The 19,226-nt window shown below is 47.4% G+C and overlaps 1 protein-coding gene across 3 annotated transcripts in view; it reads left to right on the forward strand.

The window, feature by feature from the left end:
* The window catches only part of PMFBP1 (polyamine modulated factor 1 binding protein 1), a 48,258-nt gene extending 29,075 nt beyond the window's left edge, over positions 1-19,183 (forward strand). For 2 of the 3 annotated variants that reach the window (XM_059877480.1, XM_024979002.2), the window contains exons 7-21: positions 994-1,104; positions 3,315-3,441; positions 3,535-3,692; positions 7,064-7,304; positions 9,531-9,720; positions 9,904-10,057; positions 10,755-10,922; positions 11,191-11,328; positions 13,615-13,779; positions 14,550-14,717; positions 15,059-15,226; positions 16,069-16,169; positions 16,669-16,743; positions 17,999-18,237; positions 18,931-19,183. In XM_059877480.1, the coding sequence (XP_059733463.1) occupies positions 994-1,104; positions 3,315-3,441; positions 3,535-3,692; positions 7,064-7,304; positions 9,531-9,720; positions 9,904-10,057; positions 10,755-10,922; positions 11,191-11,328; positions 13,615-13,779; positions 14,550-14,717; positions 15,059-15,226; positions 16,069-16,169; positions 16,669-16,743; positions 17,999-18,237; positions 18,931-18,947 (2,220 nt within the window). In that variant the 3' untranslated portion in view covers positions 18,948-19,183. The remainder of the gene's footprint in view (positions 1-993; positions 1,105-3,314; positions 3,442-3,534; positions 3,693-7,063; positions 7,305-9,530; positions 9,721-9,903; positions 10,058-10,754; positions 10,923-11,190; positions 11,329-13,614; positions 13,780-14,549; positions 14,718-15,058; positions 15,227-16,068; positions 16,170-16,668; positions 16,744-17,998; positions 18,238-18,930) is intronic. The other variant, XM_059877481.1, reaches the window with a different exon arrangement.
* The last annotated feature ends 43 nt before the right edge of the window (positions 19,184-19,226 follow it).

Here is a 19,226-nt window from a genome sequence, read left to right on the forward strand (position 1 = left end):
GAATCCTGTGTAGAGTCCAATCCAGCTTTTATTTTTTTAAGTCTTAGATCATAATATAGAAGTATATATCAGTGATCCCCAACCTTTTTGGCACCAGGGACCGGTTCCTGGAAGACAGTTTTTTCACAGATGGGGGAGGGGGTGGAGATGCTTTCGGGATGATTCGAGTGTGTTACATTCATTGTGCACTTTATTTCTATTACTATCACATCAGCTCCACCTCAGATCATCAGGCATTAGATCCTAGAAGTCGGGGACCCCTACTGTAAATTATCAGTAGTGTTCCTCCTCCTTAGCAGAAGTGAGAAAGAAGAGAATAACTAAATAGGAGAGTCTCACTTCTTTTTTTTTTTTTAAGTATTTATTTATTTGGCTGTGCTGGGTCTTATCTGTGGTACACTGGATTTTTAGTCGCATCATGCAAACTCTTAGTTACAGCATGCGGGATCTAGTTCCCTGACCAGGATCAAACCCGGGCCCCCTGCATGGGGAGCTCAGAGTCTTAGCCACTGGACCACCAGGAAAGTCCCTCACTTCTTATTTTCGATGCTTGGGTTCTATTTGAATTATTTTCAACAAACAAAAACTAAAGTTTCTTTTTTTATTATTTTAAAAAACACACATTCACTCAATCCATAAGAAGCTTCCTTCTTTACTTCTTGAACTTTGAATCCTATCTTCTGAGAGATTCAGTACATCTTTCCATCACAGTCTCCAAAGAACCTTCTTCTGCCTCATAAACTGGACCATACAGAGAGGATCAAGAGGGGGTCCAAAGTGTGGCCATTGATGGACTCGAGAAAAAGCACTGTCTGTGCCTTAGTGAGCCTTGATATAAGACTGAAAACATAATTCTTTCTCCCTAGTTTATATAATATGAATTACACAATGCTGTAATAAACTTGGGCTGACAAAGGAACACCTTGCAAAAATAGCACTAGTAGCAGCCACTGTGCTGATGAGCCAGAGTAACTGATCTGTGCTACGTTGCAGGTTCTGGAGCGCGAAGAGGCTTTGATAAAATTACAAGCAGACTTTGCTTCCTATACAGCCACCCACCGACACCCCCCTAGTTCCTCAGAAGATTGTGAAGACATCAAAAAGGTGGGAGAAATTTGCCTATTTGTGCTGATGGATGGGCTAAGTTGGGTTTGATTCTGGGCTCTCCTTCTTGTTAAAATTTTTATACTACATTTTATATTTTATTCTATATTTGCCTCACTTTGTCCAGCCCTGCCATAAGGATACTGTATATAATGTACCCAAGGAATGTGTCTGGCATGATTAGATTTTGAAATTGAATTTTTGCATTGCATCTATCTCTTCATTCATGTCCAACGGTATAGCTAAACAAGACAGAGACTCCTGTTGGCTTGCTAGACTCAGAAGAATCATCCAGCCTTCTGGTTTCTGGCTGAAATTGAAAAGCAACAAATTTAGGGAAGATTATTAATTCAAATTCACTCCCTTTTTAAAAACTCTTATATTTTCAAAATTCAAAGCCATCTCAAAAGTTGACTCAAATAATCAAAAAGCATTTAAGCCAGATAAACAAATCGTAAGACTTGACCAACCAATAAATAGTGAAAACAAGGCGAGGGTCCCTTCTAGGAGATCTGAAGTCAGTCATGCCTGAATTTGAGATGTAAAATAAAGCCAGCCACGTGAGGCCATGCCGATGCTGAATACTGTAGTGGTAAAGGGAAGTGGCAGAGAGAGTCAACACACATTAGCTCTCCAAGGGATCCCCTGGTTGGGGAACACAGATGCATCTTTTCCCAGGGCTTTCTATTTCCATAGAGTCTAGATGAACTTTGGAATTTCTCCTTGTACGTCTGTCAACATATATTTTAAAGGTCAGTCCCATGTTATTCACATCCTGACATATAGCAAGATCTCATACACTCCATGTTTGGGAAATGTCTTTATTCCTCCCTCACTTTTTGATGTTTCATAATGGAAAAAAAATCATGACATTAAATTGACCACCTTAACCATTTTTAAATGTGCAGTTAGTTGTGTTAAGTATATTCCCATTATTGTGCAATAAATCTCTAGAACTTTCTCATCTTGCAAAACTGAAACTCTGTATCTACTAAACACAAATTCTTTAACACTCTATTTTTTTTAAAGGTACAGATTTCTTCAAGAAACAGAATCCAGTTTCCCATATGTTTTATATATCCTACCCAAAGCCATTATGTAAATATTCTGTTAGGACTGAGACTACTCACATCTCACTTAGGGCCAGCCACCTCTCTTCCCTCCCTTGGCCCTTCAGGGCCACACCTAGGTCATACGGTGACTGCCCTGCACTTCTGCAGCTGCTCCCCTCAGTCCTCATAGCGCAGCCCACCATCGCTGTCAACTCTGAAATCACATAAACTATCTCCCCAGCATCCCATCATGCCCAGACAACTAACTGTTCCTCCTTGGTCACCATCTCACTGAGGCTAACCTATCCAACCTATTTAAAGTTGCAGCACACCTCACCTCCACCCCATACATCTCCATTCCCCTTTTGCTGACCTGTTTCTTCCATGGGCTTCCCTGGTGGCTCAGACGATAAAGCGTCTGCCTGCAGTGCAGGAGACCCAGGTATCAGCTGTTCATGTTTTCTGTTAGTCACTACTTTATGCTCTTTGTTTGTCTCACCCCACCAGAAGGTCAGCTCCCTGGGGTAAGAAGTGGTGTCTGTGGTGTTTGCGGCACCCCCGATAGTGCCTGGCACACAGTAGTGCTTCATGAATGACACTGAGTATGGCAAGAAGGAAGGGGGTGGCTTTTGTGCACATTCCATTCTGTGTGAGCAGGTGAAGCCGGCCATATCCTTCTTTTTTTTTACTCTTTATTTCTTAATTGAGATGTAATTACATACAAGAAAAGTGTTAGTCACCCAGTCGTATCTGACTCTTTGTGACCCCACAGGCTGTATCCCACCAGGCTCCTCTGTCCATGGAACTCTCCAGGCAAAAATACTGCAGTGGGTTGCCATTTCCTTCTCCAAACATACCAGAAAACTCACCATTTAAAGTGTACAATCAGTGGTTTTTAGTATATTCACAAAATGGGTCAACATCACCACTAATTTCAGAACATTTTCATCACTCCAAAAAGAGACCCATATCCATGAGCTATCACGGATCGCTCCCCATCCTCCCCGTCCTCACCCCATCCCCCACCCCCCACCCTCCCGCGGCAACTACTCTGCTACTTTGTGTCCCTCCGGATTTGCCTGTCTGGACCCTCGCCATTCTAGGGAACATTCTCCCCGCAGGTCCTCACCCCGCCCTGCTCTTCTTCCATCTGCGCAGATACTGAAGCACTTGCAAGAGCAGAAAGACAGCCAGTGCCTGCACGTGGAGGAATACCAGAAACTCGTGAAGGATCTGCGCATGGAGCTAGAGTCCGTGTCAGAACAGAAGAAAAATATCATGAAGGGTAAACCGTGGGCCAGTGGCGGAGTGGGGTGAGGGGAGCCCTGGAGGGTGGAGTGCCCCTCTGAGCACGAAGCACTGTCTCCTCCCGCTGTAGACATGATGAAGCTAGAGCTGGACCTGCACGGGCTGCGGGAGGAGACATCTGCCCACGTGGAGAGGAAGGATAAGGAGGTCATCATCATGCAGCGGCGGCTGCAGGAGCTGCAGACGCAGTTCACCGAGACCCAGAAGCTTGGTTTGAAGAAAGACAAGGTAAAGCGAGGAGATCCCTGATTGGAACCGCCACAGGGCAGGTGCGAGACTAGGCCTGGCGCGAGCGGGCTCTGCGGCTCTGCCATCCTCAGTGCTGCTTGGAGAGGACCTACGCATGCGCAGTGAGATTGCGGCGCTTTAGACACGGGGAAGGACGTGTGGGGGCCAAGGGGGTGTGAGGGCCAAGGGGGTAGGGGGGCCACAGGAATGGGGGGCGGGGTGGAATTCTGAGCTCTTCCTTGAAATTTCTCGTGGCACACTCGAGTATTCTTGCCTGGAGAATCCCATGGACTGAGGAGCCTGGCAGGCTACAGTCCAGAGGGTCGCAAAGAGTCGACATAACTGAGTGCCTAAGTACACATGCACTCTGGGCAACGCATATATATGGAATCTAGAAAGATGGTACCGATGAACCTATTTGCAGGGTAGCAGTGGAGACGCAAAGGAAAGATATACCCATCTGAATGCAGAGTTCCAAAGAGTAGCAAGGAGAGAAAAGAAAGCCTTCCTCGGTGGTCAATGCAAAGGAATAGAGGAAAACAATAGAATGGGAAAGACTAGAGATCTCTTCAAGAATACTAGAGATACCAAGGGAACATTTCATGCAAAGATGGGCACAATAAAGGACAGAAATGGTATGGACCTAACAGAAGCAGAAGATATTAAGAAAAGGTGGCAAGAATACACAGAAGAACTGTACAAAAAAGATCTTCATGACCCAGATAATCATGATGGTGTGATCACTCACCTAGAGCTAGACATCCTGGAATGCAAAGTCAAGTGGGCCTTAGGAAGCATCACTACAAACAAAGCTAGTAGAGGTGATGGAACTCCATCACCATTTGAGCTATTTCAGATCCTAAAAAATGATGCTCTGAAAGTGCTGCACTCAATATGCCAGCAAATTTGGAAAACTCAGCAGTGGCCACAGGACTGGAAAAGGTCAGTTTTCATTCCAATCCCAAAAAAAGGCAATGCCAAAGAATGTTCAAACTACCACACAATTGCACTCATCTCACACACTAGCGAAGTAATGCTCAAAATTCTCCAAGCCAGGCTTCAGCAGTATGTGAACCATGAAATTCCAGATATTTAAGCTGGATTTAGAAAAGACAGAGGAACCAGAGATCAAATTGCCAACATCCATTGGATCATCGAAAAAGCAAGAGAATTCTAGAAAAACATCTATTTCTGCTTTATTAACTATGCTTTATTGACTGCTTCTTTGACTGTGTGGATCACAACAAACTGTGGGAAATTCTTCAAGAGGTGGGAATACCAGACCACTTGACCTACCTCCTGAGAAATCTGTATGCAGGTCAAGAAGCAACAGTTAGAACTGGACATGGAACAACAGACTGGTTCCAAATAGGGAAAGGAGTACTCAAGGCTGTATATTGTCACCCTGCTGATTTAACTTATATGCAGAATACATCATGCAAAATGCCGGGCTAGATGAAGCATAAGCTGGAATCAAGATCACTGGGAGAAATATCAATAACCTCAGATATGCAGATGACACCACCCTTATGGCAGAAAGCTAAGAAGAACTTAAAGAGCCTCTTGATGAAAGTGAAAGAGGAAAGTGAAAAAGTTGCTTAAAACTCAATATTCAGAAAACTAAGATCATGGCATCCGGTCTTACCACTTCATGGCAAATAGATGGGGAAACAGTGAGAGACTTTATTTTGGGGGGCTCCAAAATCACTGCAGATGGTGAGTGCAGCCATGAACTTAAAAGACACTTGCTCCTTGGAAGAAAAGCTATAAACAACCTTGACAGCATATTAAAGAGCAGAGACATTACTTTGCCAACAAAGGCCCATCTAATCAAAGCTATGGTTTTTCCAGTGGTCATGTATGGATGTGAGAGTTGGACTATAAAGAAAGCTGAGTGCCAAAGGCTTTTGAACTGTGGTGTTGGAGAAGACTCTTGAGAGTCCCTTGGACAGCAAGGAGATCCAACCAGTCCATCCTAAAAAAATTAGTCCTGAATATTCATTGGAAGGATTGATGCCGAAGCTGAAACTTCAATACTTTGGCCACCTGATGCAAAGAACTGACTCCTTGGAAAAGACTGATGCTTTCCCCTGATGCTGGGAAAAATTTAAGGCAGGAGGAGAAGGGGACCACAGAGGATGAGATGGTTGGTAGGCATCACCGACTCGATGGACATGAGTTGAGCAAGCTCCGGGAGTTGGTGATGGACCGGGAAGCCTGGAGTGCTGCAATCCATGGGGTCACAAAGAGTTGGACACAACTGAACGACTGAACTGAACTGAGTGGAGACACAGCCATAGAGAACAGACTCGGACACAGTAGGGGAAGAAGAGGGTGGGACGAATTAGGAGAGTAGCATGGAAACATATATACTACCATATATAAAACAGATAGCCAGTGGGAATTTGCTGTAGTGACTCAGAGAGCTCAAACCAGCACTCTGTGACAACCTAGAGGGGTGGGATGGGGTGGGAGGTTGGAAGGAGGTTCAAGAAGGAGGGGACGTATGTATATCAGTGGCTGAATCACATTGGTGTATAGCAGAAACCAACACAATATTGTAAAGCAATTATCCTCCAATTAAAAATAAATTAATTTTTTTAAATGGAGATATTTGGAGAGATGACAACAGGAAGTGAGGAGTCTGGATAAGCATCTTTGAGTCACTCGTATGTTCATTCAACAGATATTTTTTAATTTCTGTGATACTCCAAGCACTCTTCAAGGCATGAAGAATATGATAAAACATGTGCCATCCCTTCTTTCATGGAGCTTGCGTTCTAGTCTATGGAGACAGACAACCAACAAATAACAAAACTTACAATAAAATGTTAGGTACTAATGAATTCCTAACACAACTTGGTGGCTGTTTTACTCAGGGTAGTCAGGGAAGGCCATCTTTGATAAGGTGACATCTGGGCATAAATCTGAATAAAGAAAGAGGGCCACCCAAGCTGAGATCCTGAAGAATATTCCAGGCAGAGGCAATAGCAAGGGCTGGCACCCTAAGACGGGAGTGAGCTGAGAAGCAGAGCAAGTGTGGGGTGGCAAGAGGTAAAGTCAGACAGGTAGCCAAGTACCAGATTGTGAGCATCCCGGGAGGTCTTTGTAAGGACTTTGGCCTTCTTCCACGTGAGGTGGACCCAGTGGAGGCTTTGAACAGAAGCATAACAAGATCTGGCTTGCATTTGTAAAGCCCACCTCTGGCTGCTAGTCTCTGTCAGAGAATAGCCCAAGGGGAGGAAGGGAGCCCAGGTGGAGGCTACTATAACATCCTGACAAGGGAAGACAGTGGCTCAAGGCGATCTCTAGCTGACTTGGCCCTGCTGCTGCTCAGGCCTCCATCAGCATTAACACTTCACTTTCTTCAGCTCCTCCAGGAGAAAGACGAAATGCTGCACGAGCTAGAGAAGGAACTGGCGCAGGTTCAGAACAACCTCGTGAAAAAGGAGATGGAGCTGGAAAAGCAGCAGTGCATGACAAATGAACTCGAAATCGCCATCCAGGAGGAGAGGCAGGACAAGTGCAAGGCCGAGTACGGGCACCTGCGAGCTGAGATCAAGAAGCTGAAGGAATGTCTCGAAGACGCCAAACAGCAGCAGAGGCTGGCTGGTGAGGCCCCCGGGGCAAGCACTGTCCCCACTGCCCCCAACGCACTGGACCAGAGCAGTCCCCTCCCCTCTCCACTGTCTCACTCCAATCACCTCAGGATCCCATCTCACCTCACAGCAGTTAGGACCGCCCTCTAAGCCCCTTCCTCACCCCAACCTTATGCTCCCTGTGAAGCGCCCGCCACACAGCAGGTGCTCAGGCTGGGAAAGCAGACTGCTGCTCTCACATGCCCACATTTTCTTGGCAGCCTCCCCTTTCCTCCACACAGGAGCACAGAGCTCTGTACCCTGCTTCTTGGCACCACACTCCTCTCCACCTTCTCTGGGACCTTTATCACACCACTCACTTCTTCCTTCCCTGCTTTTTAACTCTCTCTCTCTCCTTTTTTGGCTTCCAAACACATTCACTTAGAGCGTGGGTTATGTTCTTGCTCCTCTGCTGAAAGTGCTTTCTCAGAGGTCACTAGTAACTTCCTGCCTTGGATATGGGTTGTTTGGGGGTGATAAAAAATGTCCTGGAATTATATGCTCATGGTCACACAACTTTGTGAGTCTATGAGAAACCACTGCACTGTACAATTTACCAGGATAAATGTTAAGTGAGCAATATATCAATTTGGGGGGAAAAAAAAAAGTTCAAAGCTTGTGTCCTTCCTCACCCTCCTCTAACTCTGTGTATGTCCACGCCATTGGCCCCCACACCTCAGTGGTTGTTTCTTAGCTTTGGAGACACGACAGGTCCCTCATTCTTCCACAGATCTGACCCTTTCTTCCGCAGATCTCACCTCGTTTCCCTCCTGCCCTGACCCTGGTCACCCATCTCTAAGACCCCACCCTCCGCCGTCTCTCCTCTCCCTCTGCTGGTGAGCGCCTCTGCTCCTTGTGGCCGAATTCCTCTGCAGGCAACTCCAACACCTGGAGCCCGAGCCCTGACATGGCACCTAGTCAGTCTTGTCTTTAGAAACTAGCTGCATCCACCTTCCCGACTAAACCAACATTCCCAAAGCTGAACCTGCTCTCTTCCTTGTTAAAAAAAAAAAAAAATCCTCCTCCCTTCTGCTGGGTATATAATCATTTCCATAGTGACACTATCTTTCTTCCAGTATTCCAGCCACCCCCCCCCCAAAAAAAAGGAGAGAGGAGTGATATTTAACGTAGAAATGATAGGAGAAACAACAGGAAGTGGGGAGGTATTTGTGTTGAGAAACTCCAGTAAACATTATTTGAGTGCTTCTTCCTTCATACCCTGAAGTATGGACTTCCCTGGTGGCTCAGACGGTAAAGCTTCTGCCTACAGTGCCCAGGGAGACCTGGGTTCGATCCCTGGGTCAGGAAGATCCTCTGGAGAAGGAAATGGCAACCCACTCCAGTACTCTTGCCTGGAAAATCCCATGGACGGAGGGAGCATAGTAGGCTACAGTCCACGGGGTCGCAAAGAGTCGGACACGACTGAGCGACTTCACTTCACTTCACTTCCTTCATACCCAGTGTAGACAAGGATGTGGGCTAAAAGGATATTAGGAGAAATCTTTCTCCATTCTAAGACATTCCACTTTTCCTAAAACACTCTTTCCTTTATGGCAGGTCCCTGCTCAAGAACCCACTAAATCATGTCTAAATATTTCTCTCAGCCTTTTGACATTCTTCAAAACCCGCCTCGAGTCCATGCACTTAACTGTCTCCCACCATTCCTTTTCACTTTCCAGTTAAACTGGTATCTTCCCATCCTCTTCAGACATGCCCCCGCTTCCTTTCACTGTGCATTTCCTCTAACAATCCACCTCTACCCCCCACCAATAATTACCTTTCTCTTCCTTCTTCTAAGGCCCGGGCTCTACCTACCCACACTGATCTTGCTTCCTGAGTTCACAGTCAGTGTGAGTTTAACATTACTGGTTCTCAGGTGAACCAGGTACAGCTAAACTCCATGAGGTCAGGATTTGTACCCAGAGACAGGGTGAGTCGCAAAACAGATCCTGAGCAATTTCTACCAGTTTGTTTAACTTAACAAGAAGTCCATGGCTGGTGGGTAGGTTGAAGACAGATAGTTTAACCAAGCTCCTCAGGAGTGATAATGAAATAGAGAGGAGGACAGATTGGAAACTGAAGTAAGTCACAACATGAAGGAGCAGACTTTTTTAAACTGGTCTCATCTGAGAGTCCAGTCTTCACACATACTCCTCTCACACGTGGACACGCCCCAGGGGTCATCTCCTGTCTTCTGCAGCTCAGCAAGCAGCCGACTACAAAGAAGAGGTCTTTATGGCAAATGACAACCTGGAGGACTGCCAGAGGAAGCTGCAAAGCTGTATTTGCCTGGAGAAGCAGAAGGCAGAGACCATCCAGGAGCTCCAGAGGGAGCTTCAGAAGTTGCAGAAGGATTCCTTGACAGCTGAGGAGGAGCTCGCCCCCAGCAGGTATCGCAGGTCCACCTCCAGACAGAGGTTCTGTCCCCTGTGAGCCAGTTGGGCACCATGGGCCGCTGCCCAGGAGTGGGGTAGCAAGCCCTGTTGCAGCTAGCCCACAGTCCACTGACACGGACCCTGAAGTCCAGCCACCTGTGTGTGTTTGTTTGTTTGTTTGTTGCCATTTTGCTTCAGAAAACGGATAGAGGAGCTGACGTTAGAATTCTCTGAGGTCACGAGAAAGCTTGAGCTTTCAGAGAAGGAAAAGAGGCAGCTTCAGAAGACACTGGCTGAGCAAGATATAAAACTGAATGAACAGCTAGATCGTATAAACCACATTCAACACCAGGTACGGAAGGCAAGCAGGTGGCCAGCGCAAGCATTGGCTCTGTTTAAGACTAATTGCACAGCTCTTGGGAATTTCCCAGCAGTCCAATGGTTAGAACTCCCCTCTCTCACTGCTGAGGGACTGGGTTTAATCCCTGGTCAGAAGCTATGATCCCACAAACTCAGTGGCGAGGCAAAAAAAAAAAAAATTGCATTGTTCTTTATCTGGGAAGATGCTACCACCAATCCATTGCAAACTACTTATCCAGAATTTGTGTTAGAATTGCCAAGCCAGCCAGTCAGCTCCATTTCCCACCACCAATAATAAGCATTTTCAAGGGCTAAGCTTAAAAACAAAAGGACAATATTATTTCTTTTTCTAGGACTCATAAGCTCTCCTTCTCAGTCAATTTAAATTTTTTTTAACTTTGAATTATTCTTTTTGTGTTTTTCTATGATTTTTAAAAAATTTATTCAAAGAGGTTTTTATGTGGAAAGACTTGGTAAATAAGTGAGACCTGTATCTATAAATAGAAAATATGTCTAATTGAACCAAAAAAGAGTTGCTCAGCCTGAGGGAATTTTTTATTATACATGCTAAATAACCAAGGAGTTGTCCTCATATTTATTTCAGTCATCTCTGGATTGGGTTTCCACCCCTCCCTGCCCAGCCAAATGGAGTCTAACACTGACTTTCAGCCCAGCCTTTGTTTTCTCAGAACAGGGAGCACGCCTCCTCCAAAAGCAGTCTAGAAGAACAACTTCAGGAGATAAGCAGATTGCTGGAGGATAAAAAGGAGCAACTGAAAAAAAGCAAAGAGCAGCAGAAGTTAGTGGAGCAAGAGCTCGAGACATTCCGACTAGAAGGGAAAAGGAGAGAAAAGATGGTGAGGATAATCTGGAAAGACTCAGGGTTAAGAATCCCAGGGCTGGACCTGAGCCCTGCATGGCCTGGCGGGATATAGAGGCTGAGGGTACTCAGACCTCAGGAGAGAAGGGAGGGAAGGTGAGAAGGACGTGTGAAGGGGAGAAAGAAGGCCTGAGATACACCAGGCACAGAGCAGAGCTGTGCCTGAGGGCAGAGGAGGAGGGGCTTCTCTTCTGGTGATGAAGTAATGCCTCCATTCTGGGTGTTGTTCCTTAATCCGGGAGCAGTCCATGGAGAATCTGAGAAAGATGGAGGAGGAGAATGATAACCTCAAATCACAGGTAAAGCAATTTAGTATGCAACTGGACACCTCTCTCTACAAACAAAACAGCACCCAGCAAATCAACGAGGAGCTGACTAATAAGGTGAGTACACAGAAACCCCAAGGGGGTCAGAAATTTGAGCTCTGTGACTCTTGACCCTTAAGTTGGCACCCAGCTCTTCTGCATCACAGAAATGCCACTAACTGCCCAGTCCATGAGCATTCTGGGGTGCCTGAGGCCCCACTTCTCTCCTGAAGTAGGGTATGCCTCCATCACCCACCTGCTGGCTGAGAAGGATCTCTTCCAGTTGCGGAAAGTCTTAATATCTGGTGAAGCCCCAAACCATCTGTGCTTTGGCATCAAGTCTTCCAGAGTTGCCTTTTAGACCAGAGTTGGGGGAACTCATTGTTTGGGGGCAATTTGCTAGGGAACACTTCCAGAAATAGTCCCAAAACACAAAAAAATGAGGTGGAAGGGGGACTTGGTTCTATTTCATTACATGAATTAAAGACAAAAAGGAATCACTGGCTTCTAATGTATGTGAGGCACTGTGCTCACATTCAGTTATCACTGATTGACTATCTACTTAAGTCCTTGACATGGCTTCCCTCTGCTGGTTTACAGAGGAGAGAAAGGCTAAGGCTCACACTGACTTAATTAGGATGTGATGGGATGGAGCAGTGTTTGAACCTGGACCATCTGGCTGTCGCACCAAACCTCTTTTTTCTCTTCATCATGAATGGCAGTACTCCCACCTTTCCGGCCAAGAAAAAAATACAGCATCTTTATTAGGTGGTCTCCTGAATTATAAATGAGAGACCAAGCAGCTCTGATTCCTTCATAATAAAAAAAAATTCACCTTAAAATATTATGACTATTCTAAGTGTAAGAATAGCACTACCCAGTAGAACTTTCCATGATGATGGAAAAGTTCTATATTAGAGTTACTTGATACTACATGCACTAGCCATATGGGGCTATTGAGTGCTTGAAATATGGCTTAGTAGCACTGAGGAACTGAATTTATAAGCTTAATACTCACCAATTTTAGGTTCTTTTAAATGTCTGTAGTCTCATGTGGCTAATGGCTGCCATCTTAAACAGCAGAGGTCTGAGGCACCAATGTTTCTGGAGTTTCGTCTCTCCTCTAGTGTGATCCAGACTTGAGGCCTTAATCACGCAAATCCCCAAGGAACTGTTCTCAATATAAGGCATACTGCCTAAATATTTAACATAGGCCTGTTATCACATTTGGGCTTCCCAAGTGACGCGAGTGGTAAAGAACCTGCCTGCCAATGCAGGAGACATAAGAGATGCAGGTTCGATCCCTGGGTTGGGAAGATCCCCTGGAGGAGGGAACGGCAACCCACTCCAGTGTTCTTGCCTGGAGAATCCCATGGACATAGGAGCCTGGTGGGCTACAGTCCATGGGGTCGCAAAGAGTCAGACATGACTGAGGCGACTCAGTACACACGTTATCACATTTGCCAAAAGAACGTTAGTTATGTAAATATGCAATCTGCAGCACTAATTTCAGAATTCCTTTGATGGAAATCCAGAGGGGTCTGGGTGTGTGGAAGCACGTTCCGTTTTCTTAACACACGCCCCACATATAATAGACCTTTTGAATCACTGGAAACAACCCTTAGAAAGAGGCTTAGTTTTGTGTTCTAAACTGCATTTCCCTTCATCAGTAGTTCATATTTCAATTTTAAACACACTCTGTCAGGACTACCTGTTCAGTTCATCCCTAGTATTGCCCAATGCAGTATTTCATTCAGTCTAAACAAATCATTTGGTATACTCAGTGAGCACCTGTTTAGTGTGCCACGCCCTAAGCTCTGGGTAATGGGGACACAGTGATGGAGACCACACACAGCCCTCCATTCACGGTGCATTAGGTCTAGTGGATTATGTCAGGGATTGAGGCACAATGCACACAACTGAAATGTCGCATCATGTTTATAACCCAGAACTGACTTCCAGGTTAACCCTAATCCTAACTCTAACCATGAGACAATTAGCTGTTACCAGAAACCATCCAGTTACGAGTGTAGGACGCATGCTTGGTTGGCATGCATCAAAGCTGTGAAATCTGTGAAAAAGACTTTTCATGTGCTTGCCACATCAGGGCCCAGTGCTTCCAATATTCCTTGTAGTTGGGGGATGTGCTAACTATTAATAGAAAGGAAGTTTGGGGAGAGGAGTGCAAAAGACTTTGGAAAGCAGCTTTTCCTCTTACAACGGTGAGGGGAAGTGAGCATTATCACAGACTGCTTGGCAAGCTGGTGCAGAGAGGAGAGAGACCGGTGCTTGTTTATCTTCTGTGAACACAGAGAATGCCTCTGTGGCCATGAACCCTGACAGTAATGTTCCCCCGCCCTAAAGATAACCTCTCAGAAGGAGATCATAGCGAGTCTGAAGATTCAGCTGGACAAGGCTGGGGAGAAAGAGAAGCATTACCTCCAGACCATGATCAGTAAGGACGTCTATGAGGAGTTATGCCGGAAGTCAGCCTGCTGCCAGGACGACCTCACACAAGCCCTGGAGAAGGTGGGCCACACCCTCGCATCTCCTAAGAGATGTGTGCTAAGTCACTTCAGTCATGTCTGATTCTCTGCGACCCTATGGACTGTAGCCTGCCAGGTTTCTCAGTGCATGGGATTCTCTAGGCGAAAATACTGGAGTGGGTTGCCATGTCCTTCTCCAGGGATCGTCCCAACCCACGGATCGAACCCATGTCTCCTAAGTCTCCTGCATTGGCAGGCAGAGTCTTTACCAACAGCGCCACCCATCCCAGGGCTGTTTAATATCAGAGTTTCCCCAAAAGCGTGAGAGGTGCAGGAGTCAATTTCCTGCATGACCGGCTGTCACCAAGGCCATCTGCAAGCCCTTGCATCGGCGGGGATGTCTGTCCAGAGAAGGCTTGCTGCTTCTTAGTGAGGCTTTGGGGAAGAAGGGGATAGGGGCCAAATTGAGCAAGTCTTTGTGACAATGGGTGACCTGGAGCAAGGTTTTCCCAATACCTGGGTTTTCAGGGAAATTCATGCTCTACCCCTGTGCTGATCACCCCTGGCTGATCAGTTCATAGAATTGGAAAGAGAGGAAATGGGAGCGCGAAAGGGGAGATGCAGAAGACTGAGCGTTGTCACCTCTCACCCCTCTCTGGGACACTAAGCAAGGTGACCGGGTGTCTCTGCCACCCTGGGGAGAAGAGGGTGGGGGATGTAGAACCCTTCCCCGTTCAGGTCTCGGCAGAGAGGGCCCAAGCACGATGACAGACACTCTCTACCCTCCTCCCCACATCTTTGTCTTTATCAAAGCTCAATCATTCGACCTCAGAGACAAAGAATCTGCACCGGAGCCTGACACAGGCCCAAGACAGGAAACTTCAGCTGGAAGAAGAAATCATTGCCTATGAAGAGAGGATGAAAAAGCTGAATGGGGAGTTAAAAAAACTGCAGGGCTTCCAGCAGCAGAGTGAGCTAGAGGTGAGGAGCAGCCGAAGGCTCGGGCTGCTGTCCCATCCAGGGGCCCAAGGTCACCTCTTGCACTCAGAGCTGTACACTTCGCCCTGAGCTACCCTTTGATTAACGGGCTCGCTCCCTTTTGCTGGGCTCCCTCCCTTTTGCTGGGCTCCCTCCCTTTTGCTGGGTTCCGCAGGTTTCTGGAAGGTGGCAATGAATCAGAGCAGGGTCGCCCTCTGCTGGCCGCCGAAAATAAAATACTCCCAGAGACTCTCCCAGAGGAAGGTCCCTCCCGCTTTGTCAGGGGTACTCAGGATCTGGGTGGCAGGCCAGGGTCTCCCTCCTCACCATGTGCTCCCGAGCAGGTGCAAGCCTTCGACAAAAAGCTGGAGGATATGAGCAGCCAGGTGCTGCAGTGGCAGAAGCAGCACCAGAGCGACCTCAAGATGCTGGCTGCTAAAGAGGAGCAGCTCAGGGCATTCCAGGAGGAAATGTGCGCCCTGAAAGAGAACCTCCTGGCGGATGAGAAGGAGGTGGGCGCCCCTCGTCTTCCGATCACTTCGTCCCCCAAGAACATCCATAGTCCACCCCCAAGAACATCCCAGGACCACACATGGGATGACAGACTCCCTTGGGTGGGGCTGGGGGCGGGATGCCTGGGAGCAAGGAAAGGACATCTTCCCCATTCAGTACCAAAGCAGGGTCTGGGTGTTCAAGGCCCACAGCTGCTGTCTCAACCCGACCATCTTCCTGTGACTTTATTGATAGAGATATTGAGCAGAGCAAAGGTCCCAATCCAGAGGGGAGAGAGTGCCATCTCCCTGTCAGGTACCCCAGCAGCCCCCTGACTTAGGTAATCACTGGTCCGTACCCCTCCAGACCGCGCCCCTTCTGACACCTCAGAATCGGCTGAGAGCTCCGTGGGCATGCCCAGCTCTCTGAGCAATGAAGTCTGTAGCAGGAGGCCGCCACGTGTCTCGGAGTGACTACAGGCCTTTGCTCAAATTAGGGGAAAAAAGAACACATCTCTTCCTACCCGATATTTTTTCTTCCATCTGTTTTTTAAAAGGTTTAATACACTGCTTTTTTAGAATAAGTCACTTTGATACCCTGAAAATCATTATTATAAAGGTACAAGCCTACTCTGTCTCTAGCATAAGTGGTATCTGCTCAGAGAAATCACCTTAGTGACAGTGCGCTGCTGGAGGAGAAGTCCTGCTGCGTTAGTTCCAATTCCGGCCTCGGGGTGCCTCCGGGTTGGACAGCAGAGTCAACGCCTCCTCTCCCAGGAAGAGAGGAGGCCTGATTTGGGAGTGGGGAGGTGGTAGGCCTGCGCTCCCTCCCCTTACTATCTCGTTTACTTCTTGTGCCAAAGCCCTGCCTGCCCCAGCGGTCTGCGCCCAAAGACAACTGCAAGATGCACCGAGAGAATGATCAGATTATGTCCAACATGGAGCAATGGGCAAAAGAGCAGAAGTAAGTGAGGAAAAAGCAGTAAGGCAGGGTTCTAAGGGCTGGAATCACACATGTGCTAAAGAATAGTGTCACACAGACACACAGAGCCCCCCTGGGAGGCTGATCCAGTCTCAGCCTGGCCCAAAGGTTAGGAATAAGATGAAGGGCCCTCAACCCTTCACACAGGTTCAGAAAGCCCATCCACCCAGCAATGGAGCAGCTCCCTGACAGAAGGGATACTTCCTCTTCCCAGCCTGGCAACGGACTTTACTGCCTTTCATTGCCTGGATCCCTTGAATGCTCTTGGGACCACAGTGGTTTTCCACTGAAGTATAGCAAGTCCTCTTCATTGCCAGTTGCAAGGAAGACTTTAACTCTGGGGGCTGAGGAACAAGTGGGGAGTGGGGGTCTAGGCCCAGCAGAGGCCTTGCCAAGAACACCCAATGTCCTTTTCAGCCAACTTGCGCTCTTGCTCACAGGGGTCTGGGAAACTCTTTCTCTTCTGTGAATTTTATTATAGGATCGCCAATGAGAAACTAGGAAACAAGCTCCGGGAACAGGTCAAATATATCGCCAAGCTGACTGGTGAAAAGGAGTAAGTCATCCCATGCCACCCTGGCTGCAGCTTGGCCCCCAAGGAGAAGAGTCAGCCGGGAACCAGGGATTCCTGGATGTGTACAGAAGGACCCCGAGTCCTGAATCTGTGTCTGTGTGACCTCTTGACACACCACTTGACCTCTTTGGGCCTGAGTCCCCCCACCAACGACTAAAAAGAGGTTTAATAGTCTCTTTGTCCATCTCTGTCACCTTCCACAGTTCTCAGGGGTCAGAATGCTAAGAAGGAAACAGGAACTGAAAAGCGGACTGTACTAGTTAGGGTAGTGGCTAAGCTGTGGTAACAGAGAGTCCCTCTCCAAGTGAGGGACATAGAACAAAGAAGGGACTTCTCTATGAGGGGAGCAGTCCTCCCCTCATAAAAGGAACACCATCTTTTAATCTTCATAACAAGAGCTCGACTAATATTTGTTGCTTCCACATATGAGGCCCTGTTCTAAGTGCTTTACATGTATTCACTTATTTAATCTTTATAAGACCTCACATGTGCAGTGCACTTATAATCCACATTTATGGATATAGAAAGGGAGGGATTCAGGCTACATACCTAGCCCGTGATCTCATGACCAGTAAGCAACAGAGTCAGAATCCCAACATGGGAGACCTGAACCCAAAGCCCCTGTCACCTGCCCTCAGCACTGGTTTTGGAGAAATGCGGCTGTTAGTATTAGCAGTTGCCATTTATTGAGCCACAGGGTAATGCTCGGTTACCTTTCCCCTCACCTACATGGAGCTGCCATTGCGTCCATAAAGTAGGGACACGTAATTTGCCCAAGCTCTCAACGGAGCCAGGACCCCCTGTTCTCTCAACCTTTCAGCTGAGAGAGGCGAGAGAACTGGCATTGGCATCAGAACTGAGTGCAGATGTTTCCAAGGTGTGGCCATGAGAAACTGAGGACACGCAGCCCGAGTCCTTCTGGCTCTTCTGGCTCTTTGAGTCAGATTTCTATTATTTATCAAACTGGATTTTTATATGAGCCCCAGAAGGCAGATCAGGCTGAATTGTCCCCATCTAACAGTTAAGAAAGCCAGCCCAGGGCTGACATGACAGAGTGGGTCAGGAGTGCCCACCCACTCTGGGCCCACCCCAACCCCAGACCTGGGCTTCTTCCAGGGGATGCACATAGGCCTCCATTTCCACAGAAGACATGAGAGCCCTAGCTCTGGAAGGAACTGGGTGTCCACAGGGCCAAAGCAGACCAGACACCCATCTGTCCTTCCCTCTCCTTCCCCAGCCACCTCCACAATGTGATGGTCCATCTGCAAAAGGAAAACAAGAAGCTAAAGCATGAAATAGAGGAGAAGAAGCTGAAAGCTGGGCCCTCGAGGGTGTATGCCAAAGCCCTCTGCCAAAGCAAAACAGAACCCACAATCAGGGGGAAAGTGTACGGTACCTTGGGCTGGAGGGGGATAACCCAGGATGTGAGCCAAAGAATGGACATCACCAAGTTTGTCGGGATACCTCACTGCTCAGGTATATCCACCATGGCTTCTGCTACTTACTAGGATGTTGTCTTAGTCCAATGAGTAACCACCCACCAAAAAAAGCATGATATTATTTTTCAAGAGATCACTAGATTGGAAATTCAAAGAGGTGGGTGGGAAATGATCGTTTGCTTAGTTACTCTGGACCAGTGGGGAAGGAAATGGCAACCCACTCCAATATTCTTGCCCAGAGAATCCCATGGACAGAGGAGCCTGGCGGGGTACAGTCCACAGGGTTGCACAGAGTCAGGCACGACTGAAGCAACTTAGCACACACTGAACCAGAGATCACTGTTTTCTCCTCTGTAAAGGGAGGAGGCGAATGAATTAAGGCTCATTCTGATCTAAGATACTTTGATGATGACCCAGGTGCCTCCTGTCTCAGACCTATCCCTTCCCCAGACCCAGTCTCTTTTGGGAGGTGTGGAGACAAGAGGGGGACAGACAGAATAGGCATCTTTCTCCTGTGATGTGTTCTGGAAACCTCCAAGAAGCCCTGGTGTCCGCTGCACAGCCTGGGTCCCAGGCTACCTTTTTTGCCACCTCTAGACTCCATGGTTCCCCCCTCCCAGGGAAGGAGTCACATGCCACAGAGCTGCCTCACCACAGGACTAGTCCTTAAGGAATCACCTCACTAATTTCTTCTCAAATTAAGACTGTCATTTCTTCCCTGTTCCCTCAGGTTCCTCATTTTGCTAGAATCAGCACCTTGCCCTGAGCATCATTTCCACGCATGTTTTTCAGAGGACAGTGAGTTCCCATCCCTCTCTCTTGACTTGGACCAGCTCTAATGGGAATATGTCAAGGTCCCAGGCTATTCTGCAAGATGATAACGTTTTATTGAGTTTTGTCCACTTCCTGCCGTGGAGTGAGCCTTGTGAACTATACTATACCCTCTCCGGGCCCAAACTCTAAAATAAAGACATGAACACAGACGTCTCAGTGCGCTCTCGGCGTCTCGCAGACACTTGTGCCTAC

This window comes from Bos taurus, chromosome 18, assembly GCF_002263795.3.
Source record: "Bos taurus isolate L1 Dominette 01449 registration number 42190680 breed Hereford chromosome 18, ARS-UCD2.0, whole genome shotgun sequence".
NCBI classification, from domain to species: Eukaryota; Metazoa; Chordata; class Mammalia; order Artiodactyla; family Bovidae; genus Bos; species Bos taurus.